Here is an 18787-nt window from a genome sequence, read left to right as displayed (position 1 = left end):
TCAAATCCATGAATTATTACACCAAGACATAGGGCTTGTTTTGTAGGTTGTTTGACTAACGCTTTCTATAATTTAAATTACTCTAGGACTTATCTGCTTTCCATCAGAAGAAACAGGTCTTATCAACAAAGTTGAAGACTTCATGATGAACTTAGACAACCTGTCTGAGGAGATCACACTAGCTTGTGTAAATTTCAAAGTCAGTTTTACAGGAAAAGAAAGAACACTGGAAAACGGTAGGAGAAAGTAACATGTTACACCCTACTTTGAAAAAGTCAGTGTTACTTACAGTAAAATTCAGCTGACATCCTCCCATGATATAGTCAAGGAATGTGCATTCCACTGTAATCTAAAAACAAATAGCAAACTGTTAAAATCAAAAATCTCTTACTGAGGTACCTGGGTGGCTGAGTCAGTTGAGCATCTGACTCTTGGTTTTGGCTCAGGTCATGATCTCCCGGTCATGGGATCGAGCCCCACAACAGGCTCTGCACTCTCTGCACTCAGCGAGGAGTCTGCTTGGGATTCTCTCTCCCTCTCCTTCTGCCCCTCACCCCCCCTTTAAAAATAAATAAACAAATCTTTTAAAAAAAATCTCTTACTATACAAGCAAGAGCTCTCTGGCATATATTTTTAACAGTTTAGAAACTGAACAGAACATGATATAAGCAGGTGGATACCACCCTAGCATTTGAGTTTAAGTATCCCTGCCCCTACTTGTCATAAATCTGTTAAGATTTTACTTTGAGATAATTAAAGCAATGTTAAGATTAGAATTTTTTTAAGATTTATTTATTTTAGAGAGAGAGAGAGAGCATGAGCGGGGGGAGGGGCATAGGGAGAGGGAGACACAGAGAGAGAGAGAGAAGCAGACTCCCTGCTGAGCGGGGAACCCAAACTGGGGCTCGATCTCATGACCCCGATATCATGACCTGAGCTGAAATCAACAGTCGGACACTCAACCGACTGAACCACCCAGGCACCCCTAAGATTAGAATATTAATGGCCAAAGATGAAATATACTTACTTTAAATTTTAAGAAACTAGTAATGAGTCTAATATGTTGAGAGCTTGATAATAATCAAGATTTTTTAAAAAAACAAAACCAAAAAAATCCATTTGTTTGTTGTAAGAAATCTCTTGAATTTTTCCCTCTATTTTTAATATCTCAACTTAAATTATGACCAGGATAGATGCATTGGGTCAGATCATTTCCACTAATGCCCTAGGAAAATACCATGATGTTTCACATTTCCTAAAAATAAGGGAAAAACTTTAATATTCTTTGTCTTTTGCTAAAAAGTTGTCAAACCTTAGAAGCAAAGTTACTTGAAAGATTTCTTTACTTTGCCTACTCTCTTCTTTTCCCTAAGGGTGTCCAGATGATCATATAATTTTCAACTGCCCAAAATTCAATTCACATTTCCTAAAATAAGGAAAAACTTTAATATTCTTTGTCTAGTTTAATATATACCATATTGAAAAAAGAACTTGAAATGTGATCTCATTATACTATAAATGGTTAACATCAACTAACCTCACACTGTTTCACACTGATAACACCTGAATTCTTGTAGCTTTTCTTCTTTTGCCTCTTTTTTTCATTTATGCATTCAAATTCCACCTGTAGGAAGAAAAGACAAAATATGAATTCTTACTAGTGATATAAAAAATGCCAATGTTGGGGCGCCTGGGTGGCTCAGCCAATGGTTAAGCATCTGCCTTTGCTAATTTTCTAAGAATCAAACATTAAAAGGTACAAAAGATACAATGATAAAAAACAAAATCATGTTAAACGAATTCTTTGGTAGTTCAGGATCCTGCCAGAATCTTAGTCATCATCATAAATATTAACTACTGAATATATGAAATGCGGAAAAGTCCTAAAGAGAATTCTCATTGGTAACAGGCTGTGTTACTTCAATTCATTTATTCCCACTTCGACAGAGTGTCTACCCAGTAGCAGGCACTGTTCTAGGCACTGAAAACACAGAGATAAGATATGGCCCTGCCTTTGAAAAACTTGAGTGGGTAAACATTGTCACTGCAGCAACATTAAAAGCCCCATTCTGTCATGGAGAAGGGAAGGATCAAGATAGCTGGATTTAGAAAAACTCTACATGACCCATAAGGTATTATAGAGTTAGTTGTTCATTATCTTCTAAAAGCAGGTCATTTACTAATTCTGCAAGATAGTGACAAAGTGAAATTACTGAAATGACAATCCAGACCACTCATCATATTTAGTTCTTTTAGGTAGCTTGTTTGAGTTGAGCTGTTCAGATTTTTAGCATTTTCCATTAGTTCTGCTTTTAAAAAAAATTATTTAAATAGGATAATTACAGCTAGATATTACAGCTATAGAATTTTGCTATTTTAATTCAAAAACTCTTAATTCAAAGCTAATACACTTTTTGCACTTAAACCATTAGATACGATTTTAAAAGCCTTTCCTACTTCACACATGCATTTCTGTACAGGCTACTTTTAGCACCTGCCCTTTGTGACCAGCGAGTAGGGACAGGGCTATAAATCTCTATGTGACCTACTGAAAATTCTCATCTCATTGTGTTTGTTTAAAACTCATTTCTCGCCATTACTTAACCCAAATGGCTCATAAGTGTTATTTATTTATTTAGTATTTAAGTTTTGATGTAAAACTATCAGTATCTTCTCTTAAATTTACCTCACTTAAATGACGAGGTAAAAAAACCTCACCTAACCATAACCTCTTATCTCTTAAACCCCATGTTTCTGTTTTCAAAAGCAAAGGCCGTATATATGAACATTATGCAGGTCTCTAAGCATGTAATAAACAATTCATATTATTCATACTATTCTGTTATAAAAAGAATTAACAGCTAATCTCATTCAAACTAGAAAGGAAATAAGATGGGAGCAATTGATAAGTTTTACTCATAAAATTCTCCAAAATAGTTTTTAGCCACCTGGGTTTGAGAGACAGAAAAGTTTCAGAAGCACTCTTAGAAATATGTTAGGATGCTAAATAATAAACTGAATGTAGTTAAGGCACATGAATGATCTTAACAAAATTAATGCCATTAGATGGAGGCTTAATATTATATCATTTGAAATACCATCATTATGCTTTTGTCCTTCCCTTTGGTGAAAACAAGTCAGAGAGAAAAGCCAGAGGCAGATTGTACATTTATGTACACAGTTCAAGCCCAGGTATTTATCTAGTGTTGTAGAACTTAATTATTATGACCAACAAAATGCCAAATGCTTTAAAACTAGGGATTTTCAATCAAACCATATATGTTGTCTGAAGCTAAAGGAAACCAAACCTCTAATTTTTTTTTAAGATTTTATTTATTTATTTGACAGAGAGAGAGATAGCGAGAGCAGGAGCACAAGCAGGGGGAGTAGGAGAGGGAGAAGCAGGCTTCCCGCGGAGCAGCGAGCCCAATGTGGGGCTTGATCCCAGGACCCCAGGATCATGACCTGAGCCGAAGGCAGACGCTTAACGACTGAGCCACCCAGGTGCCCCCAAACCTCTCATTTTAAATGTAAACTTATACCCCCAAGTACGGATTTTGGATCATCCAACTACTACACATATAAGATCCACATATTTCAGAACATTTTGTAACATAGAGTAAAAACATGGCAAACTGTTTACTATACCAAGGAAAAAAATGAAATAATAAATACATGGCCAAACAGTAAAGTACATTCAAGTGACAAAGATTCAACTTACAGGTGAATTTCTGGAGGCTTCTTTCAGTTTTGTCATGGTGGTTTGAAATGTTCCAATGAGATCATGTGACCCATCATTATCATAATCATAGCACTCTACCTAGAATTAAGTATCATAAAAATATATAAAAATCAACCTCATTTTATTTAAAAGGACTGACTGCAATAAATGGGACTTATCAAGAAGTACCCTATTAATTTAAAAAAGTGAAAATGTTTAATAGGAGAAGTAGGAACTAACTTCCTGGAGGATTAATACTGAAATACTTTCAAACCCCAGCTATCCTTGGAATGGGGCTCTAGGATAGATCATAGGCAGATGAAAAATGCAAATACCGTTTAAATTCCACATTAAGCAGTTTCCAGTTCATCTATCATGCCCTTTATAAAAGCTGATAAAATCAAAATGGAATTACACCTTCTTTCTCATTCACTTCTTTACTTTGTTATCACTATACAATGACTAAAAGCCATCATCTGCAAGAAGAAAGGATGTCAGTATCCTAGACAACTAAAACTTGTGTAATCAAATTCTAGATGATTTAGAAATATGGCAAATGTATTTCATTAGCTGCAATCTGGTAAGGCTAGGCTTGTATTCAGAGTTAGACATGATAAAGTCAGATTTGCATCCTAAAAATCACAACTCTTAGAATGAAAAAGAAAATTAGAGGAAAAGAGTACTTAATCCACTGAGAAGGTATCCAGACTGGGTCATATATGAACTCTATTTCCATGTAAGGGTGAATTCTATTCCTATCTATGGCTCTCACCAAATGCTTGTTCTTTCTTAAAGCAGACAGAAGAGAGCTGAGAGTACTTGATGTGCATGTAGCTTTGTGCCAAGTTGACAGCATAGCCAGAGGGTAAATATTCACAAGAATACCTCATTATTCATTGCAATGAGAATATTAAGGTGGTGTGAACTGTTAGCAGAGGTGTTCATTGTGATCATTGAATAACCAGTGTTTTATAGTGCATTGTAATTTCAGAACAGATTATCTCATTTCTGCAAACATTTATTATGTGCACTTCACACATTATCTACATAGGCTTGTGAAGTAGGCAAAGGAATTAAATAGTGTTAGAAGATGATATGTTTTTTTATTTTTATTTATTTATTTGAGAGAGAGTGAGAGTGAAAGAGCACAAGCACGGGGGGTGGGTGGGTAGGGAACAGCAGAGGGAGAGGCAGATGCAGACTCCCCATTGAGCAGGGAGCCCGATGCGGGGCTCGATCCCAGAACCCTGGGATCATGACCTGAGCCGAAGGCAGATGCTTAACGGACTGAGCCACCCAGGAGCCCCAGAAGATGGTATGTTTTATTTGGTAACCAACATAGGTAAAATAAAGCTGTTCTAAGGACACTTTTGAATTCTTCTAGAGATTTAAAATAAAATCCTGTAACTGAGAGTATTTGCCAAGAGAGTATCCTTTACAAAGTTATATTAATTGCCAAGTTAAAATGCCTAGGGTTTATGTGTTCACCAAGCAAAGTGATTTATTTTCTTTGCAGTTCTATGAGAAGTGAACTGTGTGCCTATCATAACAGGAATTGTTTCATTCCTTACTAATATTTTCATTATTATTCCAGGGAGACTAAAAATCAATCAATAAAGACAAGGTCTAGAATTGCAATTTTGAGTAACTGTAAAAGACTTTTATTTGTTGTAAACAGTTTGGTCACTGACCAATTATGACACTTTGATTCTTGCCTTATATATCTGATATTTAATTTTTAAACCAAAGTCCCTTTATCTGACTCTTCAAACTGTGAGGGGAAAAGAAAATCAATGATCTTACTAATTTTTTTCTAGAGAAAGTAAAATTAAGATAAAGCCAAAGCAATCTTAATATTTTCATGATTTCACTTTTTTTTTTTTAAAGATTTTATTTATTTATTTGAGACAGAGAGAATGAGAGACAGAGAGCATGAGAGGGAGGAGGGTCAGAGGGAGAAGCAGACTCCCTGCCGAGCAGGGAGCCCGATGCAGGACTCGATCCAGGGACTCCAGGATCATGACCTGAGCCGAAGGCAGTCGCTTAACCAACTGAGCCACCCAGGCGCCCATGATTTCACTTTTTAATAGATTTTTTTTTAATTATGGAAAACAGATTTTTTTTTTTTGAAGTAAGCTCTATACCCAACGTGGGGCTTGAACTCACCACCCTGGGATCAAGAGTAGCATGCTCTACTAACTGAGCCAGTCAGGTGCCCCTGAACTTTGCACTTCAGATTTGCATTCAGGAAACTCCAACTTCTATCTAAGACAAGATCAAGCTTTGATAAGGCCAATTTTATTTTTTAAAAAAGCATATGAACACCTAAAACCCTTCATATGGTTAGACTGACTAAGACTTCAGGGAATGTAAAAAGATTTTTAAGCTGGAATTTCTGATAGCTCACTCTAATAACTATATAGGAAAAATTCACTGTTGCCCCGTTGAAGACAAACGTTCGGTGCTAAAGAAAGACGTGATGCTGGCCTATGTTCAGGTACAGTTTGAGGTAAATGATGTAATGATTTGTGTCATTTAATTTCTCTTCTCAAAAATTCAAAAGCTAGTACTATTGGCTTTTTTCAATACTGATACAGTATCAGCAGTGCTTGTGACATTGAAATATACACATATATACATATGCACATATGTATATATGTAAAAGAATGCACACACCACACAATACCACATTCATTAAGGCATTCCCATTTTAGGCAAGGTGGCAACATGCATGATTATTTCTTTTACTCACTTGATCTTATGAGAATAATAATACATGCTGGAGGGGTAACACTGGCAAGTTCACACAGCAACAAAAAAACTACTGAGGATTCTGACTCTATCCTCTGCTCTAAAACTCTTTTCCACACCTCTAAACGATGTCCAGACACCAAGAGAATCACAGATGTATGACTTTGTGATATTGCAAAGAAATACAGCACTAAAGAAATAAAGACAGTCACGATGTGGCAAACCAAGTTGTGTATGGTTAAAACAAACTGAGCAAGTTTTAAGAACGGAAGACATTCATCAGAGAAAGCTCGGAAATCAGTTTACTTACTATAATAAAATAGCCCTGTAAGCATGCCACTGTGTGCAAAAAAAGTTTAAAAAACACTGTTTCATTGTTAACATATTATTACCAGCAATCAGTTATGGTTTAGGCATTTCTTTTCCCCAGCCTTTCCTGTTTCTCAGGTCTAATAAAGTTTCAACTTATTATTTTTAATGTGAAAAGCAAAAGTTCTAGATTTAGTATAACAATAGAAAGTAATTTTTAAAACTACTGTTCTACTATTTATTTTTTACCTAAATTTTCACTGCTGTTTAAAATAACACATAAACTGTACTTATATTAATTTTTAAAGTTCTCTGCCAACAGAGGACAAATTTTTTTGTATCTAAGGAATGAAGCCATTTTCAATGTAACAGTATCTGTGCTATGTATAATGGTTTATAAAACTTTCACTTTCATTAATTTAATCCTTCCCTTTTTGGTAATATAGACATTATTTTCTCTATTATATAAGTGAAGAAGTTAGATGACCTGCCCAAGATCCCTTACCTGGTTGAAGGCCTAAGCCTGACACGAAATCCTGTGCTCCATGCCATCACCTGTCCTGTTTTTACCATATTCATTACCAAAAGAAAACAAAAACAAAAACAAACTCCACTTCGGTTTGCTGACAAGTAAACACAAGAAGAGGCTTCTATCTGGAATCTTATGTAAAGAGACTCTAGGATAATGTGTCTTAAAAATAATAAATATTTTCTAATAAATGGATACAAACTAAAACATTAAAAAAATTCTCAGACACATGCTACTTCCTGTTCCCACTCTGCTTTCCTAGTACTCTATACTAAAGCCACCTAGAAGTTTTCAATGAATAATATCTTGCTCTGAAAATAAGCAATGGAAAATGCCACCACTATTCTCCTCTCTTGCTGATGGTAGAAGGAAGCTCTGAGTTTTTAGTCAAGTAAATCTGCTTTTATCTGCAAGGGGCACACCAAAGGCAAAGAGGGCAGTTAAAGGTTCCTGTTTGCAGAGCAAAGGAATCTTATTAAAGGGAGGAAAGATTTAAATTGGACATTTTTTAAAAAATGAAGAGTAAAATAAAAATCATAAATCATAATTTTTGATTAAGCACTAGGCGAACAGATCAGTCAAACATGTCTACCCTTCAAACTGACCATTTACTTACCAGAGACATTTCTATTTTAATATTCCTAAATACAAATAAAATTCAAACCTTACAGGTATCTATTAGATCATTTACTTCTATGAAATACTATCTAATCAACTAGTTTTATGAAAGACATGTATGTGTGTATATATAACATATATATAACTTTAAATTACCTTGATCGTTTTGTCCATATCTCCATAGCACAGGGAGTTAAGAGAGATTTTAAAAGGCCTCCAAACAGGATTCAAGTTATTTTTAACAACCTATAAAATGAAGATTCAAAGCCTAGTGAGAAAAACATTCAGTCCCTTAATATTTTGCTCTTCCTTTTCCTAGATTCTTGCTACACTCTCACCAGTCATCCTTCACCTTTTCACCCAGTCAACTTTTTCAATGAAAAACTATCTAGGACAATATTATACAACTGTTAGAAGAAAACAAATGCAAAATAGGAAATTTGAATCGATCCTGGACAAAAATATATGGAGATATATATGTATATGTATATATATGTATATATGTGTGTATATCTATGTATATGTGTATATATGTGTGTGTGTATAAAAACATGTGTGGGACAACTGGGGAAATCTGAAGTTAAATGATATACTGAGTGATGCTATAAATTTTGAGTCCTAAATTAAACTCTCAGGTGTGATTGTATAGAAGAATGCCCTTGTTATTAATAAAAATCTGCTGTTGTATTAAGGTGAGGAATCATGATCTCTGCAGCCTACATTAAAATGGTTTTGCAGGGGCATCTGGGTGGCTCAGTCCGTTAAGCGTCTGCCTTCCGCTCAGGGTCCTGGGATCGAGCCCCGCATCGGGCTCCCTGCTACGTGGGAAGCCTGCTTCTCCCTCTCCCACTCCCCCTGTTTGTGTTCCCTCTCTCACTGTGTCTCTCTCTGTCAAATAAATAAAATCTTTAAAAATAAAATTAAATTAAATTAAATTAAAATAAAATGGTTTTGCAAATGGGAAGTCTATGCATGTATGTCTGTATATGTATATATGTGTGTCTGTGTGTGCATGTGAGTGAGAGAGAAAGAACACACATGCAGGTACGACCAGTTGCTAAATCTAAGTGAAGGATACACAGGTATACATTTTAGTGCTTTTTACAGGGTTTTAAATTTTTCAAAATAAAATTTTACTAATAGTTCAGCATGGTAGCACCACCACATGAAAAGAAAAAAAAAATGAGTTTGTTGATCTTGTATCTCTGATTCTATATGTCTGAACTCAGATTGATATTTTTTTATAAATACATAATTTTTAAAAATTTAGATTACTACAATTCCAATGGAAACCTCAATTCTACTTTTTCAAATTCAGATATTCACCTCTGTTCGATGAACCATTAGCCAGTTTCCATCAGATGTCTGCTTGTGGAATTCCAGGTATGGATCTGACTTTCCAAATAGATCCTACATTTAAAAAAAGTCAATTATTCTCCTCTGAAACCATGTGAAACCACACTTTATACATGTTACATGTTAGCAATACCTGAAGTCTAACTCCATAGTATAGACATATACAGTACAGTAGTAAATACAAATCCCATCACCTTCCTCACAAACTTACAAACTTGCTGATGCCTACAAGGAGAACTATTAAGGCATTTGTGATAAACGCTCATAATTCTATGTATCATACCTTCACTTCTCAAAAAAACATGAGAACATGGCTTTAAAATATAGTGAACAATAGGACCCATAATTAATAAAATATGTTTTGGGCTTGTGTTCATTATTAAGAGTATTCATTCACATAGCACTGAATAGTTTTATATAAATGACATCCCAAACATTAGTCCCACTGACTCCATGAGGGACAGAGGTGTTATCAGCAATAAAATGGACTTGGAGGGGTTAAATGACTTTGGCAAGATCACACATCTAATGAATTCATGGATCTGAGTCTTGACTTTATACCTTCTATGTCCAATACTCTTCTACCAATTCCACACATTTCTTTACACACACAGGGAATAGAGGTAAATATGTGAAGTGCATAACAGAATTATTTCAAGGGTACAAAGTACATCTTCTTTTTCCTCTGTAATTCACCACAGCACCCCTGTATAATGCTGACGCACAGTGAGTGCTCAAAAATACCCTTATCACCATCCTCAACACACACACACACACACACACACAAATACACACACACATACACAGAGATAAAATTCTGGAAGAATGACCAAATCACTTCCAGAGGTCAAACTCAAGTAGTGAGATTATAAATTATTTTGTTTTCTCATTTTTGTTTGCCTTTATTTTGAAATTTCCATACTCTTTAGAATATATGACTTATTATTTGTCAAAATGAAAGGACACCTGTTAATTCCACAGTAATATATGCAGCTATGTCCCTGAATTGAAGATTTTTTGAGTCCTAAATTAAACTCAGTATTAAATTAAGAACTAAGATAATTTAGTTCCCTCCTCAGCAGTTCAATGTCAATCAAGTAATATATTTGGTACAGTCAAAAATATAAACATGGGGCTGGGGGTGGGGGGAGAGGAAGGACCTGGGTGACTCAGTTGGTTAAGCGTCTGACTTTGGTTCAAATCATTTCAGGGTCTTGGGACTGAGCCCCATGTTGGGCTCCCCACTCAGCGGGGAGTCTGATTCTCCCTCTCCCTCTGTCCCTCCCCCTTCTCATGTTCTCTCTCTCAAATAAATAAATAAAATATTAAAAAATATATAAACACAGGGGTGCCTGGCTGACTTAGTCAGAAGAGCATGTGACTCTTGATCTTGGGTCATGCGTTTGAGCCCCATTTGGGTGTAGACATTACTTAAGTAAACTTTCAAAATATAGATATAAATATAGATATATATATATATGCACATACACACACAAAGGTTATGCAGAACTTTAAAAAATATATTTTTTTAAATTTTATTTATTTATTTGAGAGGGAGAGAGAGCACAGAAGGAGAGGGAGAAGCAGACAGCAGGAGAGCCCAACTTGGGGCTTGATCCAGGACCCTGAGATCACGACCTGAGCCGAAGGCAGACACTTAACTGACAGAGCCACCCGAGCGCCCCAGAACTTTTAAAATTTAACCTTATCTACTAAGAAGAATCTTAAGAATCAATGTAATAAGCCTCTCTGTAAACCATTTTATAAAACTAATAGCAGCACTATACACAGAGAAGTTAACTTTCTAAAAACACATTAATGTACCCTGTCTGACCTATCTTAGAAATAAATCTATGAGAAAGGTTAGAATATCATTATTACCATATTGAAAGTCAGACAACAAACCTCTGAAAGTTCATTAAGATGTCAGTAGTAGAACTAAAGTAAGAATTAACAGTTCCTGACTCAGACCTCTAGAACATGTTAAGTGAAAAAAAGCAAGGTGGAGAAAAGTGTATATATGCATATCCAGAGAATATATATATGTCTGAAAGCATATGTATGGGGGCATGTGGGTGGCTCAGTCAGTTAAGTGACAGGCTCTCGCCTTCAGCTCAGGTCATGATGTCAGGGTTGTGAGATGGAACCCCAAGTTGGGCTCCCCACTGAGTGAAGCCTGTCTAAGATTCTCTCTCTGCACCCACCCTGCCCCCTCCCCGCCCCCACTCACATGTGCACACGCACACATGCACACACAGGTGCTCTCACTCTCTCTCCCTCACTAAAAAAAAAAAAGTGTATGTATGTAGTATGCTACAGTTACCCAAGGGCTGAGGGTGGAGAATATAAATACAAATACATACATACACACATACATATCTATTTAGATATATCAATATACACACATATATACATATATGTATATACACAGAGACATACAAACATACACAAAAAAAACCTTAGATTTTTTTTTAGGAAATTGGAAAATTAAACCATAAAATATAAATTTTAAAACATTATTACCTACAGGGACAAAGGAAGGAAAAACAGAGTGGACAGAGAAAGAAGCTAAATTTCTTGAATATATCTTGTTTTACAGATTTGGCTTTGGAACCATATAAATCTTTTACATAATTATAAAACGAAGTTAAATTTTTAAAAATTGAAAGCAATCCCTAAATACCAAAAGCAAAATTCAAATGTGTCACTGTGATAGAATAATAATTAAAAGATTTCTTTAAAACACAAGAATTTGAATATACAACCCAAGTAGAATATATAACCCTAAAGACAAAAAGAATTTCAAGGAGGGGTGCCTAGCTGGCTCAGTCAGCAGAGCATGTGACTTTTGATCTCAGGGTAGTGAGTTCAAGCCCCAAAATGGGTGTAGAGATTACATAAATGAATAAATAAAGTTAAAAAAAAAGAATTTCAAAGAAAGCTCAAGCTGTTTTCAGTAAAAATATTGTTAATTATAATATGGATATTTTTATTCTGAATGTATTAGATATTATAAAAGGCAAAACAGATAAGCAATTATGTTAACATCCTTAGGAACTGAGATTTTCAGCATAAGAGAAGGCAGGCACAAATACAGAATTAAAGAAGTAAGGCCCTGTAATTCTATATCTGAACTGGAAATAGTTGTATAAATTTATGATTTAGTTTTTCTTTAAAAAAACAAAACAGTCTTTCCTCTAATTGTCTACTAAAAAGCCTTGGAAACAGTAAGTGGCAATAACCGACAATAAGCACCCCTAGCACCAGACTGGTCTCTAAATAACAATTTCCACTAAAATATAATCAGGCTCTTTTTAATCTGCCAGTCTGGGGCAGAAATTAGATAAAATAAGCTTGGAACATCTTGTCATGCCACAGAGCAAGGAAGCTATCCAAAGACTCCTGGAGATTTGCCAACTGATTTCAGGAACAAACTTAAAGAGGTTCCCACAGGCCAAAGTTAAGATAATTTAAGCATCAACAGGAGTTCACTGATAAAGAGCTCATAGCAATACTAAAAATAAAAAACAACAAACAAAAAAACCCCCTCATTGTCACATTTAGAGGATGATAGGGAACCAACTTATTCTGTGAAATGGTATATATGAAGGGAAAAAATCATACATTTTAAATTGCTTCCTGTACAATCATACCTCAGAATAAATAAATACCTAACGTGGGTAAGAATACTTATCTCTATAGAAGTATCCTCATTAATAAATGAAGCAATGATAGCATGAGAATCTATTTAACAGACTCTTAATAAAACAACATATCTAGGTAGTAGAATTATCATCAATGTTCACTGACGTCCCAAAAAGACAGAACTCAACAATGTGAGCCTCCTGATGGAATCACATGCCACCACCTATGAAACTGCCTTACCAACAATTCAAAATACCATCAGAACATTCCTCTAGATTCAGTTACCAGCTTATAGAAATCAGGAAATAAAGGTGGAGAGAGGAACATTTTAAATGACACCACAAGTATTTAATCAGCTATATGCAGTGTTACAACTTCTATAGGACAAAGTCCATTTCTTTATAGAGTAAGTTCCATGATGGACGGATGGATGGATGGGATGAAAGGAAACAAAGGAGAGAGGGAGGAAGGAAGTAAAAGAAAGGGGGAAATTTATGGATTAAAAAAGACCTGAAACATACCAAACAATTATACTGTTAAAAGAATCTTTGGAGGGGCGCCTGGGTGGCTCAGTCGTTAAGCGTCTGCCTTCGGCTCAGGTCATGATCCCAGGGTCCTGGGATCGAGCCCCGCATCGGGCTCCCTGCCCTGCGGGAAGCCTGCGTCTCCCTCTCCCACTCCCCCTGCTTGTGTTCCCTCTCTCGCTGTGTCTCTCTCTGTCAAATAAATAAAATCTAAAAAAAAAAAAAAAAGCATCTTTGGAGAGCAACCCTGTTGGGACCCCTCTCACTCCTGAGAGCTTTTTCTGTATCCTTGCTTAATAAACTTCTATCGCTTAAAAAAAAAAAAAGAACCTTTGGAGATACACCAAAATATTTACAGATGAAATGACATGATGTCTGCGAGGAGAGAAGGTAGATAGGGGTGGTGATGAAACAAAATTAGCCATAAGTTGTAAGTGTTGAAGATGGATGATGGGGACATGCACGGTTTTTTAAAGACTATTTTATTTTTGTATGTTTAAATTTTTCCAAAATAAAAATAGTCCCTGGCTACTAGTCTAACATGTTTGCAAACTAAATTGTAAGGTAAATGAAAACGATAAAAAAAAAACACTGACTAGTTCATGTGATTAAGTATAAAATCACTCAAAGAATTATTCTAATTCATGCTATATACTAAGTTGTTCTGTTATTATGTACTGTACTCATTCTTCATTAAAAATAAACATCGACTTTTGGAAGCAAAGAGAAAAATCCAGTAGAGCATGGAATTTCTATTTCTTTCCTTAAGGTAATCCAACAACACTCTCTCAAATGCCTTTTACAAAAACATTAATGCTCTTAATAACTCCTATTTTAATCTGGACAAGCCTTTTGATAATATCTAGAGGAAAAGAGGTAAAAGAAAATGGCTTCTGCTTAAACATACATAGAAAGCAGAATTTTGAAGTAACTAAATACTCTAAGTGATGCTCAGATGATAGAGTTCATAATACTAATTGCATTATTATTTTTTTCAAAAAGGAATCAATGTGAGGCAAAACAGGATAACCTTGTGGAAATGTGCCAACTACCCACCTTATTGTCGAGTTTTCTTGCCTCCATTTCAAACAAGACCACTCTGTTATCCTTTATTTCTTCAGCTGAAATCTATGAGGAGATAAGGTAAGTGAAAGACAATATGTTTTAGGGGTTCTGATAAACTCAGAAGTACTGATTTATTCTGTTATCTGATAATAGATACAATTGGTACTAATATAAATGAATTTTTAAATCTTTAATAAGAAAAAAGTACCACTCAGAAAAATTGATCATTATTTCTTTTATGTGTACAAAATATTTTCCCTAAATATGCCAAATCTATATTATGCAACTCGTTTTTTAAATGTTGTTGCCCAAACTGGATCTTCCCCATTCCAGTGAAAAATCAAAGCCCCGGAAGACTGCATGACCCCACCTGAAGTGTGAGTAAATCATACCTAGAGAACACTTTAAATTGAAATATGAGATCAACATTTTTCATCCAATGTCACTGAAAAACTTACTATAGTTAAAAGCAAATTCCAGGCTATCATGACCCCCAAGAGCAATAGAGCTAACTACTATAATGTTCTGTCTCACATAAGTCAACACCCCAAAGACACTTAACATTCTTTAAACTAAAGCAAAACAGTTGCTTAGGGAAATGCCCTCATAATGACAATAACCCTCAAACATGAGGGAGCCAGCCTTCCATTCTCAGACAGAGCTAAAGTTAGAAACTACTGCTCCAGGCAGTGATAACCTGGAAAGAAACTCTAGAAGATAATTATTTCATCCTATTATTTAAAGATACTTATTTAAAGTGCAACATTATGTAATTTGAAATCTAAAACAGTATAAAGCATATATTCATTTGCCTAGGACCAGTAATTAGCAATAGAAAAATCTGAGTGGGAGGATGGGCAGGAGAGCGCAAGCACAAAAAAGATGGTTAAGAGTTGAGAGGTTCAGGGGTGCCTGGATGGCTCAGTTGGAAGAGCATATGACTCTTGATCTCGGGGTCATGAGTTCGAGCCCCACACTGGGTATGGAGATTACTTAAATAACTAAATAAAAACTTAAAAAAAAAAAGAGTTGAGAGGTTCAATGGGCATGGCATAATATAAGATCCATTTGGGATGAAATCCATTATGCAGTTTCTGTCCTATTGCGGGAACTATGTTTGCTTAGTAGATGGTCAAATTAATCCATTCAGATGATTAAGTCATTTCTCTCTAACTTGGGGATTTACACTTCCACGGGGGAGAGGCAAGCATCACCAAGCTGCACCTGATTCCATGAGCAACTTAAAAGACTCAAAGAAGGAATTCCCATACTGCATTTTTTTCCTTCTTTTTGACCCAACATATTTCCCATTTGTGATCATTATAAGGCAAGTACAAATGAAAAGCAACATTCAGGATCAAATGACAAAGCATGGCTATAGAGTATTTGTCTGATATGCACAGTTTCAGCATGTCCTATTATGCTAAATCTTTTCAGGCAAAAGACAAATATCTTATTGTTACCGTAATGCTCCCTTTCCCCGCAGGTCTGCCATTTTTAAGCACCAGGGGTCGAGTTAGCTTCTTGCTGGAAACAATCTGTTAAAATTGGAAAGTGATACAAAGAGCTATTTCACTTCAGTATGTGAATTTTTAAGCTGAATGATTTCAAAAAGAGTTGAGTATAAAGTTAAGTCAACTTAAGTCATTAGAAATGGAAATATTAAGTCCATGCCTTAAAGATTTAGAGATTATAAAACACATCTACATATTTAAAACCCACTGGAAAAGATTTCCTAGGGGCCAGTCCTGGCAGATACAATCTCCCCAACCACTAGTTTCTTTATCAATTTCTTCAAAGTTTAACTTTTCCCTGTAATGGAAAAAGAGGGACAGGTTCTCTTCACATATACCAATCACTGAGCTGAAAACCCTGTAGGTAAGAGGTGGGCCTCAGAACTCAATACATGGGATTCAGTTTTTCAACTGACACATAACTTGAATATATAACCCCCACAAAATATCATTTTGATTAATATAATAGACCTAAGTACTCTCAAATAGATACCTCTATCAAATTCATTATAATTTAGCTACACGTGATTTTTTTTCCAAAAAAAATCAATACTTGTTTAATTTTCTCTTTGATACTATTCATCAAAGTTTTAGAAAACTGATCAGCTTCAGCTTCATATTGTCCTTGAGACATAGGAAATACCAAGATCTCCAAACAATACACGGAAAAATAAACAAATCTAAGCAATGTCACCCGCTGAAAAACAATGACTCTTCCCTCCTGAGGCCTTTCCAGCTCTATTACAAATGTCATGATCTCTCTTAAATTTTTTTTAAGATTTTGTTTATTTATTTATTTGAGAGAGGAACACGTGGTGGGGTGAGGGGAGAGCACAGAAAGAGGGACGAGCAGACTCCCTGCTGAGCGGGATCTCAGGACCCTGAGATCACAACCTGAGCCAAAATTAAGAATCTTACAACCAACTGAATCACTCAGGCACCCCATGATTTCTCTTTAGAAGTCAGACTCTGAGATAGAAGCAAAATGGTGAGCCTACAGATACACCTCTACCCTGATCAAATCTGTCATATAGGAAAGACAGATAATTAAGCAACTATGGATGGATGGTGGACAATAAGGTAGAAGCAGTAGAGAGTACCAGGGTGAGCACAGGGTGGCACCCCAAACTACTCAAGGGGGTCAGAGGAGGCTTACTTGGGGAGGAAGGCTTACACCGATATACCCAAGGTTGAGGAAGAGCAAGCCAGGTAAAGGGACAGTGTTGGGCCATCGGGGATCTAGAGGGATCAGTCACGTTAGTTAGAACATCAGAGAAGTTGCTGTTACTTTGAAAGTATTTATGACTTAAACATAAGAACAAAATTGCAGGGGCGCTTGGGTGGCTCAGTCCGTTAAGCCTCTGATTCTTGGTCAGGTCATGATCTCAGAGTCTGCACTCAGTGCGAAGTCTGCTTGTCCTTCTCCCTCCCCATCTGCCCCTCCCAACACCTTCTCTCTCAAATAAATTGGTAAATAAAATCTTTAAAAAAAAATTTTTAAAAAGAACAAAATAGTACAGAAATCTGTAAATAGTACACAAAGCAGCTAGAGCAATGGTATTATTTACTGAAGTGTCAAATGAAACACCCATAACTCAAAAGAATTAATGGGCTCTGCCAAAAACACACGGTCCCTGCCCTTAGGAAAAATAAGATAAATTCTATAATGTTCAAACCAAACATACTAATGTATGAAACAGGTCTGTAAAGTGATTATATACTTTTCAACCCTAAAAATTAAACTAATGAGCACTTATAAAAAATGCCCAATTCTCTGGTTAAAATTTAGATACAATATACTGCAATAGCTAATTATACTCACCTGTCCAAGGGTACATTCAAATTCTCCTAAGAAATCATCATCATTCAGCTGGACGGTTTTGTTGTCAATGTCATAAATCCCAAATTTCAATTTCTGAACCACTTCAAAGTAGTAATCAATAACAAATGTCTTGGAAAATGTGGGATTCAAACAATTCTTAATCCTTTCTGTGCGATCAACCTATACTCACCCCCAAAAACAAAAAGTTTCTTCAGATCAAAGTGCACTTAACATTTTAGCATCTTCATGTACTACAGGTAACTAAATATAAGCATAACAGATAGCTAAAGAAAGTTTTTATATGTAGATGAAAAATTCCACAATCAAGGACAAACTTGCCCCAAAAAACTGCATTAACAGATGAGATGTTTTCATTATTTTTAACGGTTATAATAAGGGCTTCACATTATCAAAAGAGCAATTCAGATTGCTTTTCACCTACAGTATTTAACATTACCTCATACCACTGCTGACCGCTCGTATTCAAAAATAACACACATAAAGGGTCCGACTTCGACCCTACATCCATATCCAAAAGATTGTCACAGGAAACATTCAGCTCCACTTTCGTAACGCATTGGGCAGCCATATCGAGCTGTGAGAAAACCAAGGAAATGAGGATGCTAATGAAATGGTGCCTTTAAGAAGTACATACATTCCCAGTGAAATAGCTGAATTCTTAGGACAAACTGTCAGAATAGGATCCCGGAGTAAGCTTGCTAGAATAAGACTGTTAATATGTGCCTCCTGGCAATTCAGATGACTATTAGCCCATCCCAGTGATGTTGCTTTGGTCAGATTCTCTTGCTGGGATGAAACTCATTTATTGTATGACAATAAAATGCAGCTTTTAAAATGGCCAATAAGACATATTAATCTTCTTTTCACTTTACTATAAGTTTTGCCATTCAGAAAAAGTCCAAATATAATCTT

The 18787-nt window shown here is 35.7% G+C and overlaps 1 protein-coding gene across 1 annotated transcript in view; it reads right to left on the bottom strand.

Annotated features, from left to right (window-relative positions):
* The window catches only part of CPNE3 (copine 3), a 47932-nt gene that overhangs the window by 15040 nt on the left and 14105 nt on the right, over window positions 1-18787 (bottom strand). Inside the window, exons 2-10 of the mRNA XM_021688210.2 lie at window positions 18312-18449; window positions 17855-18034; window positions 15982-16056; window positions 14510-14581; window positions 9255-9338; window positions 8085-8174; window positions 3722-3820; window positions 1538-1624; window positions 290-349 (exon numbers count right to left, since the gene is read on the bottom strand). Of these exons, the coding sequence (XP_021543885.1) occupies window positions 290-349; window positions 1538-1624; window positions 3722-3820; window positions 8085-8174; window positions 9255-9338; window positions 14510-14581; window positions 15982-16056; window positions 17855-18034; window positions 18312-18443 (879 nt within the window). The 5' untranslated portion in view covers window positions 18444-18449. The remainder of the gene's footprint in view (window positions 1-289; window positions 350-1537; window positions 1625-3721; window positions 3821-8084; window positions 8175-9254; window positions 9339-14509; window positions 14582-15981; window positions 16057-17854; window positions 18035-18311; window positions 18450-18787) is intronic.

Source organism: Neomonachus schauinslandi, chromosome 4, assembly GCF_002201575.2.
Source record: "Neomonachus schauinslandi chromosome 4, ASM220157v2, whole genome shotgun sequence".
NCBI lineage: Eukaryota > Metazoa > Chordata > Mammalia > Carnivora > Phocidae > Neomonachus > Neomonachus schauinslandi.
The sequence above is the reverse complement of the archived record's forward strand: the minus strand, read 5'-3'. Positions and strand labels throughout refer to the sequence as shown.